This window comes from Meleagris gallopavo, chromosome 13 (assembly GCF_905368555.1).
Source record: "Meleagris gallopavo chromosome 13, MGAL_WU_HG_1.1, whole genome shotgun sequence".
NCBI classification, from domain to species: Eukaryota; Metazoa; Chordata; class Aves; order Galliformes; family Phasianidae; genus Meleagris; species Meleagris gallopavo.
In genome coordinates, this window is record NC_139416.1 from 17,757,001 (window position 1) to 17,779,686 (window position 22,686).

A 22,686-nucleotide genomic window follows, 5' to 3' on the forward strand; every position below is an offset into this window, starting at 1 on the left:
GGTTTTGCTGACATGGGTTATTTTTGACAGCAGAAATATTCAGATTATGGACCCATGATGTAAGCAGCCCCCTCTTGCCCCTGCTTGGCCCCAAACTAGCTGCATGTGCTGGCACCAAGGGCTGGTACAGAAGTGCCAACATCTGTCCTCATTGTACCCTGGCTTGTCCTCACTGCCCTAAGAACCCTGGTGGGATTTTGGGGGGCTCTCCATTCTCAGATGGGGTTGGAAGAGCAGAATGAGGCACTGCGGGAACACCGAATTTCGGGTGGGGTAGGCAGGACGAGATGTCACCCTGCAGATGTCCCCAGATGTCCCCATGTGAGAGAGGCACAGAAGGACTGGGGCTCCCCATACAGTACGTGCCCCTCTGTAGGGGCTATGTGTGGGCCTGGGGGAGTCGGGATTCCAAGGGGGAACTGAAGACTCACCGCGTCACCCCAAAACTGTTGAGGGTCTCATAGCGGTACACTGGAGCTCCCAAAAAGCCGCGTTGGAACCCCAAATCGGGAGGGGTCGAGGCGGGGCTTGGAGACCCCACTGAAGGATGAGGAGAATGAGGACACGCAGGAGGGCTTGGGGCCCCTCAAAAGACGAGGGCAGGACCCCACAGGACCGAGGCAGGACCCCGACGGCTCGCACCGAACCCCCGACCCCGACTCCCCCCCCTCCGCACACACGCACAGCCCCGCCCCGCGCCGCGCGGCACTACGCCATCCGGTGGGCGTGGCTCGGAGGGGGGCGGCGGCCTATGGGCGGCCGCGGTGGGGGAGGCCACGCCCCCGTGGAACGTTCCGCGCGTTTGAGCCGTCCCGGGCGCCCCATTGAGAAAATCCCGCGGCGGCGGCGGCGGCTGCGGCTCCGCTGTGCCGCTTACGGCCCCGGCCCGGCAGCGCGGGGGGGGCGGGCGGGCATGCGAGCGGCCGGGAGCCCGCCCGCCGCCACCCACCTGCCGCCCGCCCAGCCGCCAGGCTCGCCCCGAGCCGAGCGATGTCCAGGAGGAAACAGAGCAACCCCCGGCAGATCAAACGTGAGTTCCCCCGCCGCTCGCTTCGCCCTATCGCACGCCCCTTTTTTTTTTTTTTTTTTTTTAATGGCTGTTTTTAATTTTTTGTTATTCCCGTTTTAATGGCTTGATTTTTTATTTTTTTTAATGATGATTTGGCTTTTTTTTCATCTTTGTTATTTGGTTATTTTTAATAATTCGTGATTACTACGCGCCGTTTCTTTTAATTATTTTTTATTACCCTTTTACACTCCGCCTCTGCCCTCAAGCCACCTCCCGGCCCCCCCCCCACCACCACGCTGCCCACCGCCCTCCCCTCGGCTCCGCTCCCGATGGTGCCCTCGATAAGCGCTGCAAATATTCCGCTCCGCGACTCCCGGCCCGATAGATACCATCGCTGTGTCGGGACGGCCCTGCAATGCCGATCGTATCGCTCCCACCCGTCGGAGCCGCCCACGGGGCTCTCGGTTCCGCGTGGGGTTCCCCGACCTCCACGGGACATCCCACGCTGTCGTGCTTTCCCTCTCCGCGGGGGGGAAAATCGGGATCCCCGTGGGGCCGTTCGACCGCTGTCCCGCGTGGGTCTGTGGCTGGGATGCGCCGTTCGTCGCTGCGTTTTATGAGAAATTTCCCCAACTGTTGGAAGTTTTGGCTGTCGGGCTCCGCCGGCTGCGTTTTCCCTTCCTCTCTCTGTTGGTTTTTCTTTTCTTTTTTTTCTTTTTCTTTTTTTTTTTTTTTCCCCTCGAGTCGATGGAAGCGGGCGATAAGGCCGAGATGGGAGGATAGGGAAGGCTGGCCACCATGTGATAATAGGGCTTTATCTTTCTCTTGAAATAATTGCAAGGCTGAGTTGCACCTACCTGTTTCCCTGCCTGGGGTGATTGTTCTGGTGATAAAGCTCAGCAGACTTTTACCCGGCTGGAGTTAAAAATAGTCCCAGCTGCCTCCTCGGGTTGTTGTTTTTTGTTTTTTGTTTTTTTTTTTCCTTTCGATTATTCCCTGTTTCCTTTTATCCAACTTCTGCGGGTTCTTCTCTCTGCTCCCCAGCGACGGATCCGGGTCCCTTTTGGCATCCGGGTGGGGAAAACGGGATAATATGGAGTGGGTGCAGAGGGGATATGGGGTGCTGGGGGGGTGATAAGGGGCGTGGGGGGGATATTGGGGTGAGGGCGGCTCCCCCCCTCCCCAACCCCCCCCCCCCCAACCGTTCACTGCAGAGATGCGAAGCTCTGATACAGTGGGAGGCTGATCTCAGGCCGCCAGCGATGGCCAAAAGCGATTAAAAGCTGAAAGCTTGGAACCCTTCCTGTATGTGTCAACATGAAAACAGTCATTAGAGACGTGGAGCGCCGCGAGAGCGCGTTGCGCTGCCTCCGACAGCCCTCTCCTGAGGAGGGAAAGTATGCATGAATCAGGGCTCTGGTAACCAGACTCCTCTCATGTACAGACCGGACCTGTTTCCACAAAGTCTATCCTTTTTATCATCTCGGCTGGAGCATTAAAACCTCCTCCAGATCCCTATCTGCTTATTTTATTTTCCCCAGTGACGCTATGTTCCCTCTCTGTCTTCATCTCTCCTTTTTATTTATTTTTTCTTTTTTTTTCTTTTTTCTTTCTTTTTTTTTTTTTTTTTTTTTTGCATTATGTATATTTGACAAACCCGATGTGCAGCGCAGATAAGGGGAGATCGCGGCCGATTGCTGGCAGTGATAAGACAAAGATCAGACACTGGACTATATTTAACCGCCCGCTTCAACCTTCCCCTCCGCTCTGTGTGTGCCGAGGGTTTCCTCCCCCCCCTGGGGAGGGGTTGGGGCTGCCCCCCTCACTGCCACGCGATGGGAATGTGCTGATGGGAGCATCGCATCCAGCTGTTGTGTTCTGCAGGGTCCCCATCCCATGTGCTGTTCCCCATGTGCCCATCCCCATGCCGTGTCGCCATTCTCCAGCTCACATCCCCATGCCATGTGCCTGTCCCTACACCATGCTCTCACCCCCCCTGAGGTGGCTCACCTCCCCCTCCTCCCTCCGTCACCGCATTTCACACACGCTGAGCTCCCTGCAGCTGCCACCGCTTTATTTTCTTTTATTATATTTTTTTTTTATTTTGATTTTCAGCCTTTTGTTCTGCTGGCAGATAGATGTGAGGGGCTGATAGAGCGCAGGAGCCGATCCCCAGTGCTGATAGCCCCGTGATATTTATTAACTTCAAAAGCAGGAGCGCGGCTGATGAGCGAGCAGCTGGCAGCGCGCAGCCCTGCGATGGGGGGGCGATAACATTGACCCGTGCACCTCTTCGAGGGCTGTTTTTAGTATATAAGTCTATTTATTTCTTATTTATTTATTTATTTATTTCCTTCCTAAATGAGCTGGAAGTGAGCACTTTTGTTGTCGTTGCAGAAGGCTGTGGGTTTTTTCTTTTTTCTTTTTTTTTTTTTTTCCTTTTCCCTTTCTATTCTGCTCTCAGCCAGAGCAGATCTGCGCTGCGATAAGCGCAGCCGATCTCCATCCTGATAGAGATCGCCAGCACAGATAAGGGCTGCTTATCTCTCCCAACCAGGCTGGAGCAGCATTCGCTGCAGCAACAAACACAGCAACGAGGGGCAGAAGGGCTCCCACGCTCCCTTCCCTTGCAATTGTGATTAATGCAGGTGCTTTAATTACCTGACGGGGGGCAGCTGTGTGCGTGTGCAGTTATTTCTCAGCGTGTTCCCCCCCCACACACACCCTGTGTGCAAAGCAGCCTCAAGTGGAAGCCGAGCTTATCACCTACAGATGTTGCATTACTTTGACGAGCACTGACTTTCTTTTCCGATCGCTATCTCCGATTCTGCTCAGCGCAGCAAACGCACGTGGGGGTGGGGGGGCGGGGGGGGGGGGGGGAGGGCTGTCGTATTTTTGTCTGTGGATACTTTTTAATTGCCATGTGATGGTGTTAGATAGAGAGCGCTATTGGCGCGGAGAGGGTAATTTTCCTCTGTTGCAGTGCAGTGGGGCTGTGGGTGCTGCAGGAACCCCGGTGCTGGGATCTATTTTTGGTGCCAGCGGTCACCCCGCGGTGTCTGATCCTCCCGGTGCTCCTCCCGCTGTTGGCTCTGCGTCACTCCTCTCGGTAGCATGCAGGTGACTAACTCCCTCCGCTCTGTTCTTTTTATTTTCCTCCCCCCCCCACCACCCTCCTGTTGTTCTGCTGCTGCACTTTTCCATCCTCACCGCCCTCCGTGCCTCAGTTTCCCCATCCGCGCTGCCAGAGGGGAGTGGGTGGCGGACGATGTGCTTTTCTCCCCCCGCTCTGAGGTTGGGGAGGATTCCCCTGCATCATCTGCAGGGAGACCCCCGAGGATAAGCAGCACCTCCCTAAACCGGTCCTATCTGTGAGACTGGGCTGGGGGGGCACAGCCCCTCACATGTTCTGCTGATGAGGACGGTCCCCACGTCCTGCAGGGTTCTGCTGCTGCTGCTCCCATGGGCGCTGCCACCCTGCGTGCCAACCCCTCCCCTCTTGTGCAAGCCCCTCCGAGCTCCTGCCAGCTGTGACTCAGTGCTGGCAGGGCACTGTGGCATCTCTGCCCCCGCAGCCAGCTGCTGCCATCCCCTTGGGATGCACTGGGGGCTGCACGTAGAGGTGTGGACCCATTGGAGCATCTTTGTAGGATGGGGTGACCCAGGCTAGGCCGTTGGTGCTGTGATGGTGGGGATGTGGCCAGCAGTGCTATGGGACATCCCACCGTCCTGGGTCTGGTCCTGCATGGTCACCAAGTCTGCTCACGGCAGGGTGAGGGCTTTGTGCCAACCGTAGGTGATGCTGCAAGGTTGGAAAAAGGCAACCTCGTATCCGCTGGGGTTGGGGGAAGGGTTGTCACCACGGCTGGTGGCACAGGGACACCTCACTCCTGTGCCTCCCCATGGCACGATCATCATTTGGATGCCACGCTCTGTGCTGTGCCATGCTCTGCCAGTTGTTAGACTTGTGTGGGCTGCTAGCCCAACTTCAGATCCCTCCAGGGGTCTGTCCCCAAGCTGCTGTCCCCATAAGCCTCATGCCATCCTCCCCACTACCTGCAGGATGAGAACCGTGGTGAGCCAGGGATTGCTTCCAGGGCTCTGATGGAGATGGGCACTGTGCTTTGGGACATCCCTGTCCCCAGCACCTGGAGTCATAGGGTTGTCTGCAGGATTTGTGCTCTGTGTGCAGGCTGGCGAGGTCTCTCTTTTCCCTGGGTGGATCATGAGGCTTTCGCTGAGTTGTGGGCTGGTGATGTGGGCTGGGAATGAGCCGTGATGTCTACGGGGGTGTTGTGGCAGATGGAGCAGTGGATAGGGCAGAAGAGGAGCACTGGATGGCAGCATCCCAGAGGCAACTGTGGACCCGGCAACACCGTGCCCTGCATCCCTCCGTGTGTCCCCATCTCGGATACCCACCGATGGGGTCATCTTGGAGTGGAGGTGTAATGCACAGCATTGGGGTGGATGGCACCCACATCCGTTGCAAGGATGGCACTCAGACTGGGAGCAGAGGTGTTGGCCAAGCCTGGGGCAGAGCTGCTGCACCCTGCAGTTTGGGGTCAAGTGGGCCCTTTTTGGGCGAAGGAAGAGGCCTCATCCTCAGCTCCAGGGGGAAGGGGAGGTCTCCTCTAACTCGGAGCTGGCTGCTTGTGTCCCGTGACCGCCGCTGCCGCCTGACTCAGGAGTTTTGGCTGTCCGGGCTCAGTGAGGCTGCTGTCCTGCTCCATATTTTATCAGAAAAGTTCAAGTGTTTCGGGGGTAATAAAGTTCCCTCTTCCGACAGCTGCCGCAGTGAAGGCTGCGCATTGTTCCTGTAGCAGCATGTTTTTTCGGAAGGGATGAAATGCTGAAAGGAATGTAACTGCTGACCTTGGGCTGCAGCGGGGTTAAGGAGTGTGTGCCTATGAGTCACTCCCGATAAGAGCCTTCCACGACTTTTTTTTCCTTTTTTTTTTTTTTTTTCCCCTCCAAAATAATTCTCTATCTCCTGTTTCTCACATCAACATATTTTCTTGACATCTCCCATTGAATAGGAAGCAAGCCTCTCTCTCTCTCTCTCTCTCTCTGCCCATCCGATGCAATAGGGTCGCACGGTTGTCATCCTTTGGGGTCACCGAGCGCCGTGCCCTCATCGTGGTGCCACCCATGCCGGGCACATCCCCATTCCCAGCACTTGGGGCAGCTCACGGTGCTCCATCTCCCAGCCGAGGCCTCTCGCACTACTTCCAGCTCTATGATAATGCGGAAAGTTGAACTGGCCCCATTACTGCGCTGCGATGGTTGCGGCGATAAGGCTGTGATAATGGCAGCGATAGCGGCAGCTCGGTAGCCAATGGCTCTGCCGCTCCTCCCATTAACATTCCCCACCACGGCCCGGCTCGGAGCTGCCTATCTGCTCTCCATTTCCACTCCTCCGCTAGATAAGAATGGAAATACTGACTTCATAGCTCACTGATTAAAGTGTCTGGATTTCTTGATAATACACAGATAAATTATGTTTTTCAAAAAGAAGGTAGGGAAGGGAGCGCGAGGGGAGGGAAAAACCTCCGGTCCATTTTTATTATTATTTTTTTTTCATTCCCTTTTCCTCCTTCTCAGAGTGAGGTGGGGCACAGCGGGCAGCAGTTTTTGGGGTATGAGCATACAGGGCCGCATGCTTCCCGTGCTGTGAGCTGGGTCACATCCTCACTCCATGCACGGCATGGCTTCATGCAGCCGGGCTGCCTCCTGCACTGCATCCCCAGCCATGAGCGTTACGTCCCGAAGGATGGTGGCACTTGGCCACCTGGGACCTGCTGGCACCGTGCGTTGCTGCATGCCATGGGGATGCTCGACTTCCCCCATTGCCGTGCTGCCACGTGGTGCGTGGTCGTTCCCAATGGACTTCAGCCAGCTTGCTGCGCCTGGCGATGCTTTTCCTTCTGGATCTCCTCACATCCCCCAGCTCTGCTTCCAGGACTTCTTCCTGTCTCTTCTCTGCATCTGCTGGTTGTGCTCTGTGTGTTGGATTCAGCCCTGAGATGATGCTGCGTGGTTCAGCTTTGGGTCCAGCCTCACTCCGCGGGCGCATCCTCATCATTCTCCCATTCGGCCTTAAGGATGCTCAGTCCCTCCTGCCTGGTGCCCTGAGAAATCACTCTTATTGGGTGTTTTCCTAAATGTTGCTGATGTTTCTTAACCATCCTTGCCAGAGCCGACGGGACTCGCAGGCTTTTTGGTTCCTAGCACAGGGAAAGGTATCGGCTGTGGGAATCTCAGTTTGTTTCATCCAAATATAAAACTAAAGAGCAAACAGTATAAAGTTCATTTTTTAATGTGCTGCCCCATTCCAGTTGGGCTGTTCTCTTGAATTTTATTTTATTTTTTTTTTTTAGAGGAACTGCGATAAAAAGCAGCGATAAAGCCAGGACTGTTTTGTGTAGGAGTCGGTATCTGCGTTATCTATCTCCCTTTTTCACTCTCTGAGCAGCTCTGTTGTTTTTTACCCTTATCTCGCTCCACCAAAATGCCAAGAACAGGAAAAAAAAAAAAAAAAAAAGAGAGAAAAAGAAAAGCAACCCAAGCACGCATGATGTGCAGACACCAACCCAGCACTGGGGGCTGTTGGGGGCAGAGGGGGCTGCGAAGGGCACTGGGGGTTGCACACCCACAGGAGCAGCGAGGGATGCAGGAGCCCAGCTGATGGTTCAGTGCACAGGGATGTGCCGTGCTCCACATCCCTGCTTGTCCTCATGTTATTGATAGTAGAGTTGGGGCTGGTGGCATGCTGGTGGAGTGGGAGCATCCCCAGCAGTGATGTTGGTGGCTGGTGGGCATCCTGCTGTACCCCCGTCCTCTTGTGATACTGTTGGTGGCTGAAGTTTCAGACTTGAGGGCACGATTTGGCCCCATCCCTTTGCTGGCAGTTGTTTGGATGGAGGAATTTGGGGCTCCCCAGGTTGGGGACCTGCAGCGAGAGGTGGTGGGTGACCCTCTGTGGGTCTGGGGGCAATTTGTCAGTGGATTAGCATAGTGTGTGAATTCTGGCCTCTCTATCACCTGCTGCTTGTGGTGTTCATGGTGCTGTGCAGTGGGTGAGCATCCCCATTCCTATCCCTGTCCTGTCTCCATTCCCGTCCCTATTGCACACCATCCTCATTCCCGTTCCTCTACCCCATCCCCTCCCATCCGTCAAGGCCTCAAAGCGCCAGGGTCCTGCACTGGAGCAGGACATCATTATTCCAAGTTGAGGAAAAATGCGGAAATGGAGATACTTCACCCCAAAAAAGTCCCTTTAACCAAGGCCCGTTTATTCCCTGATGCTTTTGGGGCCGTTTCCTGGACCACACAGTTGTGCCACCTGATCCCAGTTGTGCATCCCTTCATGTCCCTGTGCCCTGCATGGTGCTGCCTCAGTTTCCCCCCACCCAGAGGCATTACAGCAGCATCTCCTTTCCCACCCCGTCCTCCGGCAGCAGATCGCATCCCCATTTTTGTGCAGCAATCTGCTCCAATCCATCTGATGCGCCGGGGACGGCTCTATTAGAAGCTCTCCTCTCTTAAAATCTATCAGGGCCTTATCGGCCCCATCTGAAACGTAAAGTCACTTCATTGTCATTGTTCCTGTATTTTCTTTCTCATTATTTCCCCGTGCCCCCCGCGGCCGCTCCCCCCGCCCCGCGGCGGCTGTTTGATACGATGCGGGCTCTCTGCTATTAGTATTAGTAATCGCGTCCCCTGAAGTGAAACAATCTCCTGTAATCTATCAGCGGTTTATCGGCCCTATCTGAGCGCCGGGAATGGCTGGGCTCGGCGATGGCGCCATGCTCGGGCGCTGATAAAGTTACAGAGTTCAGCCGGTGATGAATGTTAAGTAACTGCACCCCGCGCAGATAGGATGTGGACTTGGCAGGGGGAGCAGCTCCGGCTGAAACCAATCTCTCCCCTATCAGCAGGGCTGGTTTTTCTCAGGCTCTGCCTTTCGGCTCGGCTTTTTCTTTTCTTTTTTCTTTTTCTCGCTCTATATGTGCGCGTTTTGGGGTGAGCATCGCCGCGGGTGTCGAAGTGGAACGTGGGATGGGCTCTGCTCTCCCATCGTCTTCCTCCGTCTCTCCAAGGGAACCTGTGGAACACAGAGGGGTGCTTGGGATGGGAGATCTGTGGGGCCTCTCCCCCTTTGGACCCCTCTTGCTTTGGGGGATGCTCAAGGATGCAGGAAGCGTGGAGGGGCCATGGGTTGCCGTCCCGATGGCACGCACGGGGAGGGTGCACCCATGCTGTAGGAAAGGTGCCACCCACATCTCACCATTGTCCCTTAGCCTCTTGCCAGTGGAATTTATAGAGCCACTGCTTTGGTCTCAAAGCATTCCCTTAGGGATCCAGGCGTCCCTTGCAGCCATTGGGTTGGGATCACCATGCATTGAGGGACCCAACAGAGCGTCCCCCACCCCGGCAGCAAGACACCCTCTGTTCTATGCTGCAGACATAAGCATCCTCCCCCCACACCTCCCCAGATATATATATATTTATTATTATTTTTTTTCTTCCTCACCCTTTTAACACAAGGGAGCTGCAGGGTGAGTTTATCTGGGCGCGATAGAAAAGGGCTCCCGATTCGAGATAGGTACAGCTGGGGCTGGCCCCAACATTATCAGCTCCATGCATGGGGTTGATATTAAAAACGCTGATATCTTCGGGGGGGGGGGGGGGGGAAGGGATGCCGTTCCAAACTTGTGCTTGGGCTGATAGGGAGAGTTTTGTGCACAAAAGTGCTCGTTTGCCCCCAAAATGAGCGAGTCCGCATCGCTGAGGAGTGCATTGCAGTTTTGGTCAGGTTAAGGTGAGAAAGGTCAGCCAAGGGGAGGACAGAATAACCCTGTAGATAGCATGCCCTTTGGGGACTCGTGTCATTTCCTAGCCACCAAAACCTCCATTGGCTGCAGCTCCTGGCACCTCCTGTGCTGCTCAGGGCACCCGAGGCCATGCAGAGCATTAGGGCTGCTGGAAAAGAAACCTTAATAAGTGCCGGGAAAAAAATTGGGTGAGAAGTGTGGGCTGCTGGCCCATCAGATAGCAGTGGTTTTGGATCACCCTGCAGCCCAGGTTGCTCCTCAGGCATCACGTGCTGCAGAGCGGCTGCAGCACAACCTCAATACAAGACCCTGGGGAATCCCCATGCAGCAATGGATGTGGCCAAATTGCTGCACAGCAATGGGGATGGCTTTATGGGTGGGAGGGGGACTAGCACAGGGTGTAGTCTGGGGGCATCCAGTTGGTGATGGTGCAGATGGGAACTGATACAGACTGGGGAGTGAGCGAGTTGTCCAGGGAATACTACTAGCTGTGGCTTTTCTCTGCAAATTTGTGCTGGTTTGGGTGAAAGAGAGATTTGGGATTTAGAGGCTGCTGCACTGCCCCAAGGCAGCCAGGCTCACAGCCCTGCGTCTCCATTGCAGCGCAACTGATGAACGACCCCTCATCCCATCCTTGTGGTGCTCCGTGCACTGGGAGCCAGAACTTGGTGGGGATGCTCGCCTGGCTGGTGGGGATTGGGATTGGTTTTCCTCTGCGTTTGGAGCTGAATTCTCCTCTTAATTCAGAATGTCGAGTGGAGCATGAGGGGTGTGGTGAAAATGAAGAATGAGGTTGTTATATGGCTGCTCGCTGCTGGCTGACCCCATAGTTGTGCCCATGGTTCTGTGATGCTGACCTCAACCCCATAGAAATGGGGACACTGTGGGGGTGAGGGATTCTCTGGGCACCAGGGAGGCCACTGTAGCACATGCTTAGGCTCTCCGTCCCCATGATCTTTTGGATGATTTGGGGTGAAAGTGTGGGGTCACCCTTCAGTCCGTGGCTCACAGCACTGGGCAGTGCCGATCCCTTTTATTTAAACCTCCACCATCTCCTGAACTTTGATGCACGCTGATAAAAGCCAGCAGCTCGCAGGTCGCCCCTGCTCACACGTGCAGTGCTGCAGCTCGCGGGACCGCTTCCATGGGCTCCTCCTCCTCCTCCTCCCCCCTGCTCAGAGCCGGTGGGAAAGTCTGGATCTGTTGCTATTTTCTATCTGTTATCGCGGCCCCTTATCGCTTTGCTCTTGTCTGCATGCCTGCTCTCACAGCGCCCAGGGTCTCTCTTTCGGCAGCGTGGAAAAGTCCCCTCTTCTTTTCTCATTTGATTTTTCCCGAAGTTGGAGCTATCGCAGCCAAGGGATGGCCAATGCTCCTCGTTCTGGGGGTGCAGAGGTGTGGGGTTGGTGGTACGGCTGAGGGGGGGTCCTGGTGCTGGCCCCATTCCTGCGCCCACCCCAGTGTTGGCACACGGGCGCGTTGCACACCTCAACGCAAGTTCTTACAGTCGCTGTGATTCAGAAAATAAAACTCCCTGTTATCAAGGAAGGAAAAAAGAGAGAGAGAGGAGAGAGAGGGAGAAGGAGGGAGGAGGAAGAAGAGTTAATCGCCGAGTGGAGGATCTCGGAGCACAGCGCTTTTGGGCTCTTCCCTTCACTGTAAAGCCAGCCTCAGTAATTCAGTTTTAAAGCATGAAAAAAGGGAGTTGATGAAATTCCGCTATCAGCACCGAACCAATATGCAAAATATCTCGCCGAAAATCAAATAGCTATTATGTTTTCATTTCCATTTCAGCGTATTTGCTTAATGAAGAATAGACAGATCAGGCAAGCGGAGGGAGGCTGTGTGCGGCGATAACTGCGCAGGGCTCCCAGCAATCCCACAGAAATGACGCTCTGCTCCGCCACTCTCTCCCTCTTTTTTTTTTTTTTTTTTCCCCCCCTCCTTTTTCACCCCTTTTTTACTTTTTTTTAACATAGCCAAGGGCTCCTTTAAGCCCCACAGCCATTGGTGCTTCCCTGCCCGGGGCTGGGATGCTGCTTGCAGGGCTTCATCCCTGGGGATGTGGGTCCAGATGCAGTGGGTACCGTCTGTCCCCACCCGGTACAACCCTTCCCTGTAGGCATCCCATATCAACGCATTCTCAAAAAATGAGTTTTTCAAATGGTTCTTGTCCTCACTGCTTCTCAAAGTGGGATGTGAGTAGGGTGGTGCCATTGGAGTGCCCATAGGGACACCCATTGGAGCGCCCATAGGGACTCCCAGTGGGATGCCCATTGGGACACCCCTAGGGAAGCCCACTGGGATGCTCACTGGAACGCCCATTGCAGTACCCATTGGGACACCCATTGGCACACGGCTCTGTCCCCATTGGTCCCTCCCCATCCCTCTATGGCAGTGCTGCGCCAGAGCAGCACGATTTGGGTTAACTTTATCAGGAGCCCGAGAGCTGGGAAGGCGTGAAAGAAAAAATTAGCCTAACAATGTTTCATTTACCGCAAGAGAAACGATTTGTTAGCCGGCGATTGTTTCTGAATATTATCAGAGTCTTTTTAATTGTGCTGGAACTGAAATTAGCAGAATTAGAATAAATTGCCTTCCCTTCTCCGGCAGCCTCTTTATTCACGCTCATTGTTGTCTGCTTTGTATAGATTATGGCCCTTTGTTCTCCCGCTGTAAATATACATGCCTGGAGTCACGGCGAGCGGCGGAGGGCTGCAGCCCCATCCCACCGCTGTGCTCCCTGCCCGCTGTGCCATGTGCTGGGGGTGTGCCTTAATTTGGTGCGGGTGGGATGCTGCGTTGCCATGGGGACGGCGGTGTGGTGAGGTACCAGGAGTGCGTCCCTCCTGCACTATGCGATGTCCCCACGTACATCCCTCCTGCACCCTGCCATTGACAGCCTTGTGTGCATCCCTCCTGAACTGTGCAATATGTGCCCTCACACCCTGTTTCCACCCGATATACCTCCCCAGTTTCTTCCAGCACAGCAGGAGGATGCGCACCCGCAGCATCTCCGTTTCTCTGGGACCCCCATCAGGAGAAGGGTGTGGGGACCATGGGCAATGCTTTGTGGGGTCCCTCAGTGAGTGTGGATGCCGCTGACCACCCTCTGTGCCCCACAGGTTCCCTGGGAGCGATGGAGGAAGGTGAGGATGCTGCTGCAGGCGAGCAGAGCCCCATGGAGAGGGATGGGGCAACCTCAGAGCGTGAGGGCTCAGCGGAGCGCGACGCCTGCAGCCCCCCCAGCAGCGAAGGTGAGAGCGCCCGCGTGTCATCACCGTTTGTTCCCCGTTAGCAAACAGATCATCTCACCAAGGGTTCAGTGGAGGGTTCAGCAAAATGCTGAACCTGGAGGCTCCATCGTGGGATGATGGCCAGGAATGAGGATGCTCTCGGTGGGCTCTGGACATGTAGGGAACCACAGCTGGGGACAATTTGGACACATTTGAGTTTAGACCACACATGGGGCTATGCTGGATCCCAAAGCAGATTGGGATGCCTCCCTGCAAACATGTTGGCGCTGTTATGGGGAAGTGTGCAGGGACAGAGGGGGACCCCCGAGGTTGACATTGGTGCAATGGGATAAAGACGGAGCCAATGGGATGGGGACAGAGCCAATGGGATGGGGATGGAGCTGTGCCGCTGCCGCCCGCTTCCTGCCCGCTGCCGCCTGCCTGCCGCCTGCTGCCCCACCCTGGGGCCCAGATAGCCCTTCAGTTCCTTCCTGCGGAGGTGGGGGCAAACCCTAATCAGCCGCCCGGTGAGATTAAGCGGCGGGGCACGGTGCGTGGGGCTGGCCGAGAGGCTCCCGGCGTGCACCCCAACCCCAAAGTCATGGGGTCAGGGAGCGGGGAGTCCGGCGAGCGCCCCAGCCCCAAAACCAGGGGTCAGCCCCGTGGAGGCAGAGTCTTCTTGGGAGTGGGGAGTGTTATCTGATGGGGACACGGAGCTGGGAGCCGGGCGCGGAGCTGCACCTGGCACTGGCCCGGCTCGATAAAGAGGTGATAGCAGAGATAACGCCGAGCAGCAATAACGGCCACTAAAGCTTTCAGCGAGATGGATAAAAATCAATATGCCAGGCACTTTGATTTATAGCCAAAAATAATAGGACTTTTATACCCGGTGATTGATTTATTTGATGTTAATCATTCTGCTTATCACCTGTATTAATAATCTGCCATGGCAGTGACGTCACCCCAGGGTGTTCGCTCCGGTGCCTATCGATTGGGCTCCACGCGGGTGATCCGCCCGGGACGAAGGCAAACATGTACTTTGGGCACTAATCTTCCACACTGTCATATGCAGATAGGCTCTTATCTGCCTCATCTCCAGCAGCAGTTAATGGAGAAAATAATTGTTATCAAGTTGCTATGAATACGCCACAAATAGAGCCGTGACGGGAGAGTGCAGCGGGTGACGTGGGGCTGTGGGTGGTGGTGGTGGGGGCGCCGGGGTCCCCATGGATGTGGTGCGTTGTGCTGTGGGTTTGGGGTCCCCATGGATGTGATGTGTTTTGTGGGTTTGGGATCCCCATAGCTGTGGTGTGTTGTGTGGAATTTGGGGTCCCCGTGGGTGTGGTGCATTGTGTCACGGCTTTGGTGTCCCCGTGGATGTGGTGTGTTGTGCCGTGGATTTGGGGTTCCTGTGGATGTGGTGCGTAGTGTGGGTTTGGGATCCTCATGGGTGTAGTGCACTGTGCCATTGATTTGAGGGGTCCTCGTGGATGTGATGCATTGTGTGGGTTTGGGGTCCCTTTGGATATGGTGTGTTGTGTCTTGGGTTTGTGGGGTCTCCATGGACGTGGTGCATTGTGCCATGGGTTTGGGGTCCCCATGGATGGGATGTATTGTGTGGGCTTGGGGTCCACGTGGATGTGGTGCATTACACCATGGATTTGGGGTGGCCATGGGTTTGGGGTCCCCATGGAAGTGTTGCATTGTGTGGGTTTGGGGTCCTCATGGATGTAGTGCACTGTGCAGTGGGTTTGTGGGGTCCTCATGGATGTTGTGCATTGCACCATGGTGTTGTGGGGTTCCCATGGATGTAGTGCATTGTGCCATGAGTCTCCGGGATCCCCGTGGGTGTATTGTGTGGGTTTGGGGTCCCTATGGATGTGGTGTATTGTGCCATGGATTTGGGGTCCCCATGGATTTGGGTTGATACAGGGGAAGTGCAGGGTTCTTTGTGTGTGCCATGGGTTGGGGTGCTCCATGTTAATCTCATGTTCTTCTGCTACAGAGGTGGAGTGCAAAGATGTTCCAGAGAGCCCAAAGGAGACGGAGAAATCAGATCCTGGAGAAAACACGCAGGAGCTGAGTTCTTGGAATGGGCCAGGTAGGTCCCTGCACGGCCATCACCGTGTGCTCCTATTGCAGAAGTGGGGCTGAGATTGGGGCATGCTGCAAGCACCGTGCCTCCTGCTAGGCTCCATGCAGAAGGAGATGATGCAGTGCCCTGTGTCCCCTGCTTTGCCATTGGGACCATAAAAGCCATCAGGGCTGCAGCGTGCGGGAGCTCTGTCCTGCCCCATGTGCTCACAGGGCACTTTGCAGACATCCTGGTAACCACTTGAGTGGTTTTGCGATGCTTATCAAAACCCCAAGACACAGCTTGAGCCATCTATCTCCCCACTGGTATCTCCACGCCATGCTCGCTGGGTGCCCCGTGCCCTATCACACTGCTATCTGCAAACCTCCACACCGATGGGGAGAAGGTCAGGATTCCCCCATGAAGATTAGGTCTGTGGATGCGTGTGCAATGGGGATCCGCTGGCTCCGGGGTGACCGTTCCCCAATGGGTGGCCGTGCAGTGCTTTGGATGGTGGGATGTGTGCGTCCCATTGGCAGCCTCACAGAGCAGCACGCCTCCTCCCCACTGCACGTGACGGGAAGGGGCGACCCCAGTGTCGGATAGCTAACCCCAGCCCAGCAATGTATGGGGACACTGGCTGCGTCCCCACGGCCGTGTGCAATGCAGGGCCCTGGGAAGGTCTGCCCAGCAGTGCACGTGTGCAGCAGCTGCCCCAATCCCCACGGATGGGCCCCGCTCCCCATCCCGCCCCATCCGAGGGGAAGCACGCAGCGGCCCCACTGATACCCCCATCCCTTCCTGCAGGAAGGAGCTGCGAGGCCACTTCGGCTCCTCCTTATCTCCTCTCCGGCCCTTTGTCCCCATGACCGCGATGCATCGCTCCTAAAATCAACCCTTCCCATCCCAGCAATTCCAAACCCCGTCCCTTTTGCCCACCGCAGCGTTTTCCGTGCCTGGTCCGTAGGGGCTTCCATGGGGTGGCATTGCAGCAGGATGCAGCGTGCTCCCCAAAATGAGCACCGCGCAGCGCAGCGCCTGGCTCCGGCCATGCCTCCCCTTCCCCCCATCTCCGCAGCGGGTTATTTGCATTCTTTATGTAAAAGAGATTTTATTATCGCCTTCTCCCAGCCCATCTCTATTCTGGTAATTGGAGTGGTATTAATTTCTGTGTGGCTGGGAGTTGATGGCGGTCCGGCGATGCTGCAGCGATAGGGTGTTCCTTTCGCACCAACCGCCGCGATAGCCCGTCTATCAGGCGCTCTGCAGGCTCTGCACTTATCAGGGATGGAGCTGGCAAAAAGGGAAACTCTGAGCAGCCTGAATTTTCTTTTTATCTGGCAGGATCCGCCGTATGTCAGCAATGGCAGCCGCGAAGATGCGGTGTGGGGGGGAGGGCGGTGGGCTGCTCCCGGCGCCTTTGTTTGCACCCCATGGTGTCTCGTGGGGTCCGCAGGGCTCCGTGGGTGCTCATCCCTTGGGATGCTCTTCCAATGGGCTGACCCGTGGGATGACGTGGTCACCTCATCACCTCTCTGCTGCAGCGCCCATGTGGGGACCATCCTGGCTTTCCTTGGCCTTATGCGCAGGAGGTGCTGGGGGGAGGAGGGAGAGGGTTTGAGTCTTTTTTTATCTTTGAAATGACCTTGTTGGCAGAGGGTTCTGATACGTGAATAGCTGATAACTGGAATCCACACTCCTGCACTTGGGAGTGCTGCAGATGGACGGGGCAGGTTGGTGTTAGAGGGGGACTGCTGCCCGGATGCACTTTGGTCACTTCGGGGCACTTTCTGGAGAGGTGTTGGTGTGGGAGCTCTGCTGTCCGTGCCCACCAGGCACTGTCTGGATCCTAGAGGGGGCTTCACACCCAACCCATCCCTTAAACCATCCCATGAGCAGCATTCTCCCAGCCCTATCTTTGCACCTCTCCCACTCATTTGGGAGCTGGTGATCTGGGGAGCACTGCAGCCCCAGCCCCTCTCCGATGGGCAGAATTGGACGTACAGAGCTGTATCCCCTCCCAGTCCCCATTGCCTCCTGGAAGGGTACAGCGAGTGGCTCTGAATTAGGTGTTGGCGTGGTGAATAGAGCTACAGGCAGCTCAGCCTCATTTAGACACCAGAGAATCCCCACAGCGGGCTGCAGCCCTGGGAGGCCGCTGCTTTTTGGCCAGCTTTGTGCTTAAGGTCCTGCAGATCCCCATCCCTCATCATGCACCAATAGTCCCACCCCAAAAAAAATAAACCTACAAACCCAGGCACAATGCCACACCAACAGCAATCACCTGCCCACATCCCCACAGTGTCACCCAGGTGTGGGACACAGTGTCCCCCCCCCCCACGGGACAATCAGACTCCAAGGGTCACATTGCCCCCATCCTCATTTCAGACCCCATATCCATCTTTGCCCATCTCCGCGTGCTCTCCCAGCTCCAGCGTAGAGATAACTTTCTCAGTGCCATTTTTTTTTTTTTTCCTCCATCTAATTAAAACTACAAACTTTTTTTTTCCCTTTTGTTCCTTCCCCTCCACTCCCCCCCCCCCCCTTTCCCTCTCTCGTTCGGTTGTGTTTATCTGCGCCCTGACTCCTGCCCGAATAATCTCTCGCCGCCCGGAGCTGGTGTGCAAACCTCAAGGTTTATTATCGGGGTGAGCAGGGCACGGCGAGGAGGGACGGCTCGTCCTGACGGACAGCCCCTGCACTCCCCCTTCCCCTCCACAATGGTATGTGTGGGTGGGAAAAATTATTCCAGCTATTTCTCTTTTATCGCCCGGAGCCGGGCTGAGCGGCAGAGAGTTGTGTTTGTGGTAGATTGCTAGGAAGGAAGGAGGAGAAGTTGGGGTTTGGGATGGCAGCCCCTATGAGATGGGGGTCCTGCCCCCCGTGCTCAGTCTGCCGGTGACACGGCAAAGCTCTGTGGTGGCACTGGGAGCAGTGGGGCTGCAGCAGGGCTGGTGACGCTTGTCCTGTGTTGGGGACATTGGGAACGTGGCTGTCGCCTTGCTGCTTGGGGGTGCTGTGGGGTGGTGGGATGCTCAGGTAGTTGGGATGGTGTCGGTGTGGGGGAATGTTCAGGGTGGGGTGGGGGGCGCTGCTGGAGCAGATAAATGTATGTTTGCCCCTGAATCTGCCACAGACTGAAAGTTTTTCTTCTTCTTAGGGGGTTTTGTGATTGTATTCCTAATGATCAACGCTGCCACCCCATAGCAAACTCAGTGCAACAAAGGGCTGTGGAGTCAATCATGTCTTGGCAGGGAGGGCACCCGTTCTGTGCTGGAATGAGGTGTGATGGCATCTCCCACTGCGGTCTGCTAGAGAAGGGAGCTCCAAGCTGCCTTTGTGCATCCATCCTTCTCCTCCTGCTCTTCCCCTTGCGAGAATGGGGATCCCTTGGCACCGTGCCCCACGCATTTGTGGGATGCAGGATGGGGACTCTTTAGGACCATGCTCCCATCCATCTGTGGGACGCAGCAACGCCCTGAATGCAAACCCAGCTGTCGGGACGCATCCTGCTGGGGCAGGGCACTGCAGCTCCCTGGGGTACGTGGGCACCGCGTGGCGTGGCCGGTACCGGCACAGCTGGCGAGCGGAGCCTCGTGCCCTCCTTCCCCCCCCGCCTTCACCCGCTGTGCTGCTCAGGGTAGGCAACAGCTCCTCCATTAACCGGGGTCAGGGTTCAGCACGATAAAGATTTGCTGTTGTACTGTGGCAAAAAAAAAAAAAAAAAAAAAAAAAAATCAATAAGTGGTGAGCGATGGTGGGGAGCGATAAGGGCAGAACTCTCCCCCCAACCCTGGCGGCAGGCAGTTATGCACCAACCCCAGCCCCCTTAAAGGAGCCCAAAGCCACAGATCTGAGCCACCCGTGGGGTCAGGGCTGTCCCATAGAGGCCTGGGATCAGTTGGAGAGGGGTGAGAGCCTCCCGAGCCCCCATCCTCGCCTGCTCTAATTTAAGCCCCGCTCACTCCTTTGTTGTTCCCAAGGCTGCCCTGATTACTCGAGCACCCGGGACGGCAAAGCCGGGATAATCTCCTTAGCCCCTTTGGAGAGATTTCCCTTTGTGAGCGGAGGTGAAGAGTGGAGATGCTGCGTGTTTGCAGCTTAAGACTCTTCCCAATCGGCTCCCTCCATCTTATCGGCGCGGTGCCATCACATCATTGCGCTAGTTGAGTTGTCAGGATTTATTCCTTCCGCCGCACGCGCTCACGGCTTCTGAAAGCAGCAGCGGGGGGTTTAGGGGCTCCGCTTCTGCGCTCGGATCGCATTTCCTGGCTGGGAGGTTGGGTACCGATAGGTGGGTGGATGGGCGGATAGGTGGAGAGGTAGGTGGGTGGATGGACGGATGGATAAGTGGACAAACAGGTGGGCGGGTGGGTAGTTGGGCAGATGGGTAGGTGGACAAACAGGTGGACAAATGGCTGGAGGAATGGATGGATGGGCAGATGGATGGATGGGTAGAGGGACGGATGGATGGACAGATGGCTGGTTGGACAGGTAGGTGGATGGATGGGCAGATGGGTCAATAGATGGACAGATGGACGAATAAATGGACAGATAGGTGGATGGAGAGGTGGATGAATAGATGGCTAGGTGGATAAACACGTGGATGGATGGACAGATGTAAGGACAAATGGGTGGGCGGACAGGATGAATGGATGGATAGACAGACGGACAGACTCGGCCTCTCCTTCAGGGATCCCTAAGCCATGGGCTGGGCTGGGACCCGTTTGTCCCTGTGTTCCAGGCATCACTGAAGATGTCTTATTTCCATGCTGTCCAGGATGTCTCGTTTTGGTGTATTTGGGGCATTAAGGCCCCCCGTGACCTCCCAGACCTGGCCCTGGGGGCCGGGGCACAAGGCACAGTATTAATAGGAGTGATGCATGGTGCTGGGAAGCAGTCCCATGACTCCCTGATAGCAGTATTTATCCAGATAGTATCCAGGCAGCTGCAAACACTCCGAGTCCTCAAATCAGAGATCCTGTCCCAGGGCAGATCTGATGCATTCAAATTTGATTAAAGTCTCACGGATAGCCATTGGGCAAGGGACGTGGGAGCCTTTTGGGATGGGACCAGCTGGGCAGCCTCCGTTCTTCCCTTCTCCTTACTCCTGGAGGGAAAGTGCACGTGTCACCTTGTGTCACCCCAGGTCACCCTTTGTCCCTTCCTCTCCAGGACCCCGTCAGCCCCCAGGTGCAGGTGGCAGCCAGCCTTTCTCTTTCATTTATCAGCCGATAACCAGCAGCGGGGCGATGACAGGATTAATCTTTGCTCTCCAGCATAGCCTGGGCCATTTCTTTGAAATCTCGATGGGGAGATAAGCTGGAGCACAGTGCCGGAGGGGGGGGGGGGGGGAAGGAGTTGCCGGCCCCATGGCAAACACCACAGCATGGGGATGTGTCCCCAAGTGGTGCCTCCTTGTGATGAGGCATTGGGATGGATGCTGGGATCCTACACAGCTCCTGAGTAGGCGCACCCGTTGGGACTGAGTTTGGTGGGTTGGGTTTGGTTTTTCTTTCCTCTTTTCATGCTTTTTGCTGCTTTTGGTGACCCAAAGCACAAGGCCCCATCCCTGCCCCGTTTGGTTAATCATCTCGGAGACGGGAATTCCTGCATTATCGATGTGGTTCCACCTCACCAGGACCCGATGGTGAGATTAGATAAAGGGCTGTGTCACCCCACGGGGTGGTGACACCGAGCAGCGGTGGCAGTGTGGGGTACACAGACTTTGCTCCCTGGGGCCACCGTCCGGGCTGTGCGTGTCGGTCACCTCGAGCGTCCCCAAGGGGTGGCACTGCTGTGTGCCACGTCCCCGCTGCAGTGCTTTTTTCTTCTTCTCCCTCTTCCTGGGTGCTGTGACAAGCATGGGGACACAGCTGGCCACCTCCCTGTGTCCCCGTGGGGGCATATTTAGCAGCATCCCCATTCAAGCACAAGCAACAGACCCGGATCCAGGCAGCACCATCCCCACGCTGAGTTTTTGGGGGTGCCAGCAGGCAGCCCATGCTGCTGTGTGCCCCACGACGGGGCCGGCTCTATTTTTGTCCCCCTGTCTGGAACGGTTTTCTCTTTATCAGCGCCTGCGTGTTTTCTCTGCTGGGGATTGATACACAGAAGATGAAGTGCTCTGACATGGGAAGTGTCAGGCGAACACGCTTATCTCACAGACATGGTCTCCTGACCCAAACGCTGCTGATTACCACAGAGATGGGGAGAGGGGGGCAACAGGGGGGCAATGCTGGGGTGTGTGGGGGGTGGCAGTTGGGTTGGGATGGGGACAGCTTCCATGAGAGAGCAGTTGGGCTGCAGGGCGGCAAAGGCAGCGGTGAGCCAGAAATCCCCCAGCCTGTAGGGAATCTGGGGACTGGACCTATGGGCTCTCCCAGCTCTCTTCTCTCCTCCTCTCATCCCACTGTGATCTGGAAGGATGACAGGGGGCAGGGGACAGAGAGAGCCTGAGGTGCCAGCACGTGGCTGGGCGAGTGCACGTTCCCCCCACCCCATACACAGCACCTGATGCTTACCTGAAATAACCCCAGCACAGAGAGGATCCAGATGTCAGCCCAGCTAATAAACACATCAGATTTCAATCTCGGCAGCCATGGGATCATTTTCTCTTCCCCACGTTTCTAGCCCTGAAAGCAATTTGCCTTCCAACCAACGCAGCCCTCTCCCTGGCTGTGGGACCCAGTGCTTTGCAAAGCCCTTTAGAGGATGCAACACCGATGTCCCCCATTGTGCTGTGGTGGCAGCAGGGACTGTGTGACCCAACGCATGCGGTGGCTTTAGGAGGATCCCAGCATGGGGCTCATGGAACTTGGTGTTCCCGCAGAGCATCCTCGTGGCACGGAGCAGCCAGAGCGTATACATCCCAGTATTGGTTACCTGCCATCTTATCTGCGCTCCGAAAGACAAAGGCACAGTTAAAACATTTTAGAGCAGCCTTCATAGTGTATTAACATGTTATCTAACCCATTAAACCAGAGCCTTATCAGATAATCAAAGCCATTAAGCCCTGAAGCCGCTGTGACTTGGGATGCGGGGATGGGAAGCGCTCCTTCCTCTCTGCTGCACCGCGGTGTGCCCAGACCCCCAGCACTGGTATGGGACCACCAAGCTGGGCGCCTGGGGGTTTCCCTGGCCTGGGAACTGCAGTACCAGTGTTTGGGGAACCCAGCGGTGGTGGGGTTTTCCCAATACCTGCATAGAACCTCCTTCTTCTTCCAGGCATGGATGGGGATGGGGATGGATGGGGACGGGACCGGCTGACTCCATCCCTCTCCTTGCAGATGAACTGGAGTTGGTGGTGCAGGATGGGGAGCGTCGGGTGCGAGCCCGACAGAGCCTCCCTGAAGGCTTCTCCTGGGGACCCTTCCAGGGCAGCATCCACAGTGAGCCAGCATCACCAGGACACGGCGAGGCGGTAAGGAGCACTTATAGGAGTGGGCAAAGCCCTGCAGCACCGATGAGCGAAGCTGGGGAGAGGGATCTCCTGGGGAGGCATTTTCCCTGTGCTGAGCTCTGGGACTGTGT

General features: G+C 56.0%; 1 protein-coding gene across 2 annotated transcripts in view; it reads left to right on the plus strand.

The window, feature by feature from the left end:
- The first annotated feature begins 827 nt into the window (after positions 1 to 827).
- The window catches only part of ZFPM1 (zinc finger protein, FOG family member 1), a 28,128-nt gene continuing 6,269 nt past the window's right edge, over positions 828 to 22,686 (plus strand). The window contains exons 1-4 of one of the 2 annotated variants that reach the window (XM_085234825.1): positions 828 to 1,030; positions 12,969 to 13,100; positions 15,085 to 15,180; positions 22,443 to 22,576. In XM_085234825.1, the coding sequence (XP_085090951.1) occupies positions 991 to 1,030; positions 12,969 to 13,100; positions 15,085 to 15,180; positions 22,443 to 22,576 (402 nt within the window). In that variant the 5' untranslated portion in view covers positions 828 to 990. The remainder of the gene's footprint in view (positions 1,031 to 12,968; positions 13,101 to 15,084; positions 15,181 to 22,442; positions 22,577 to 22,686) is intronic. The other variant, XM_085234824.1, reaches the window with a different exon arrangement.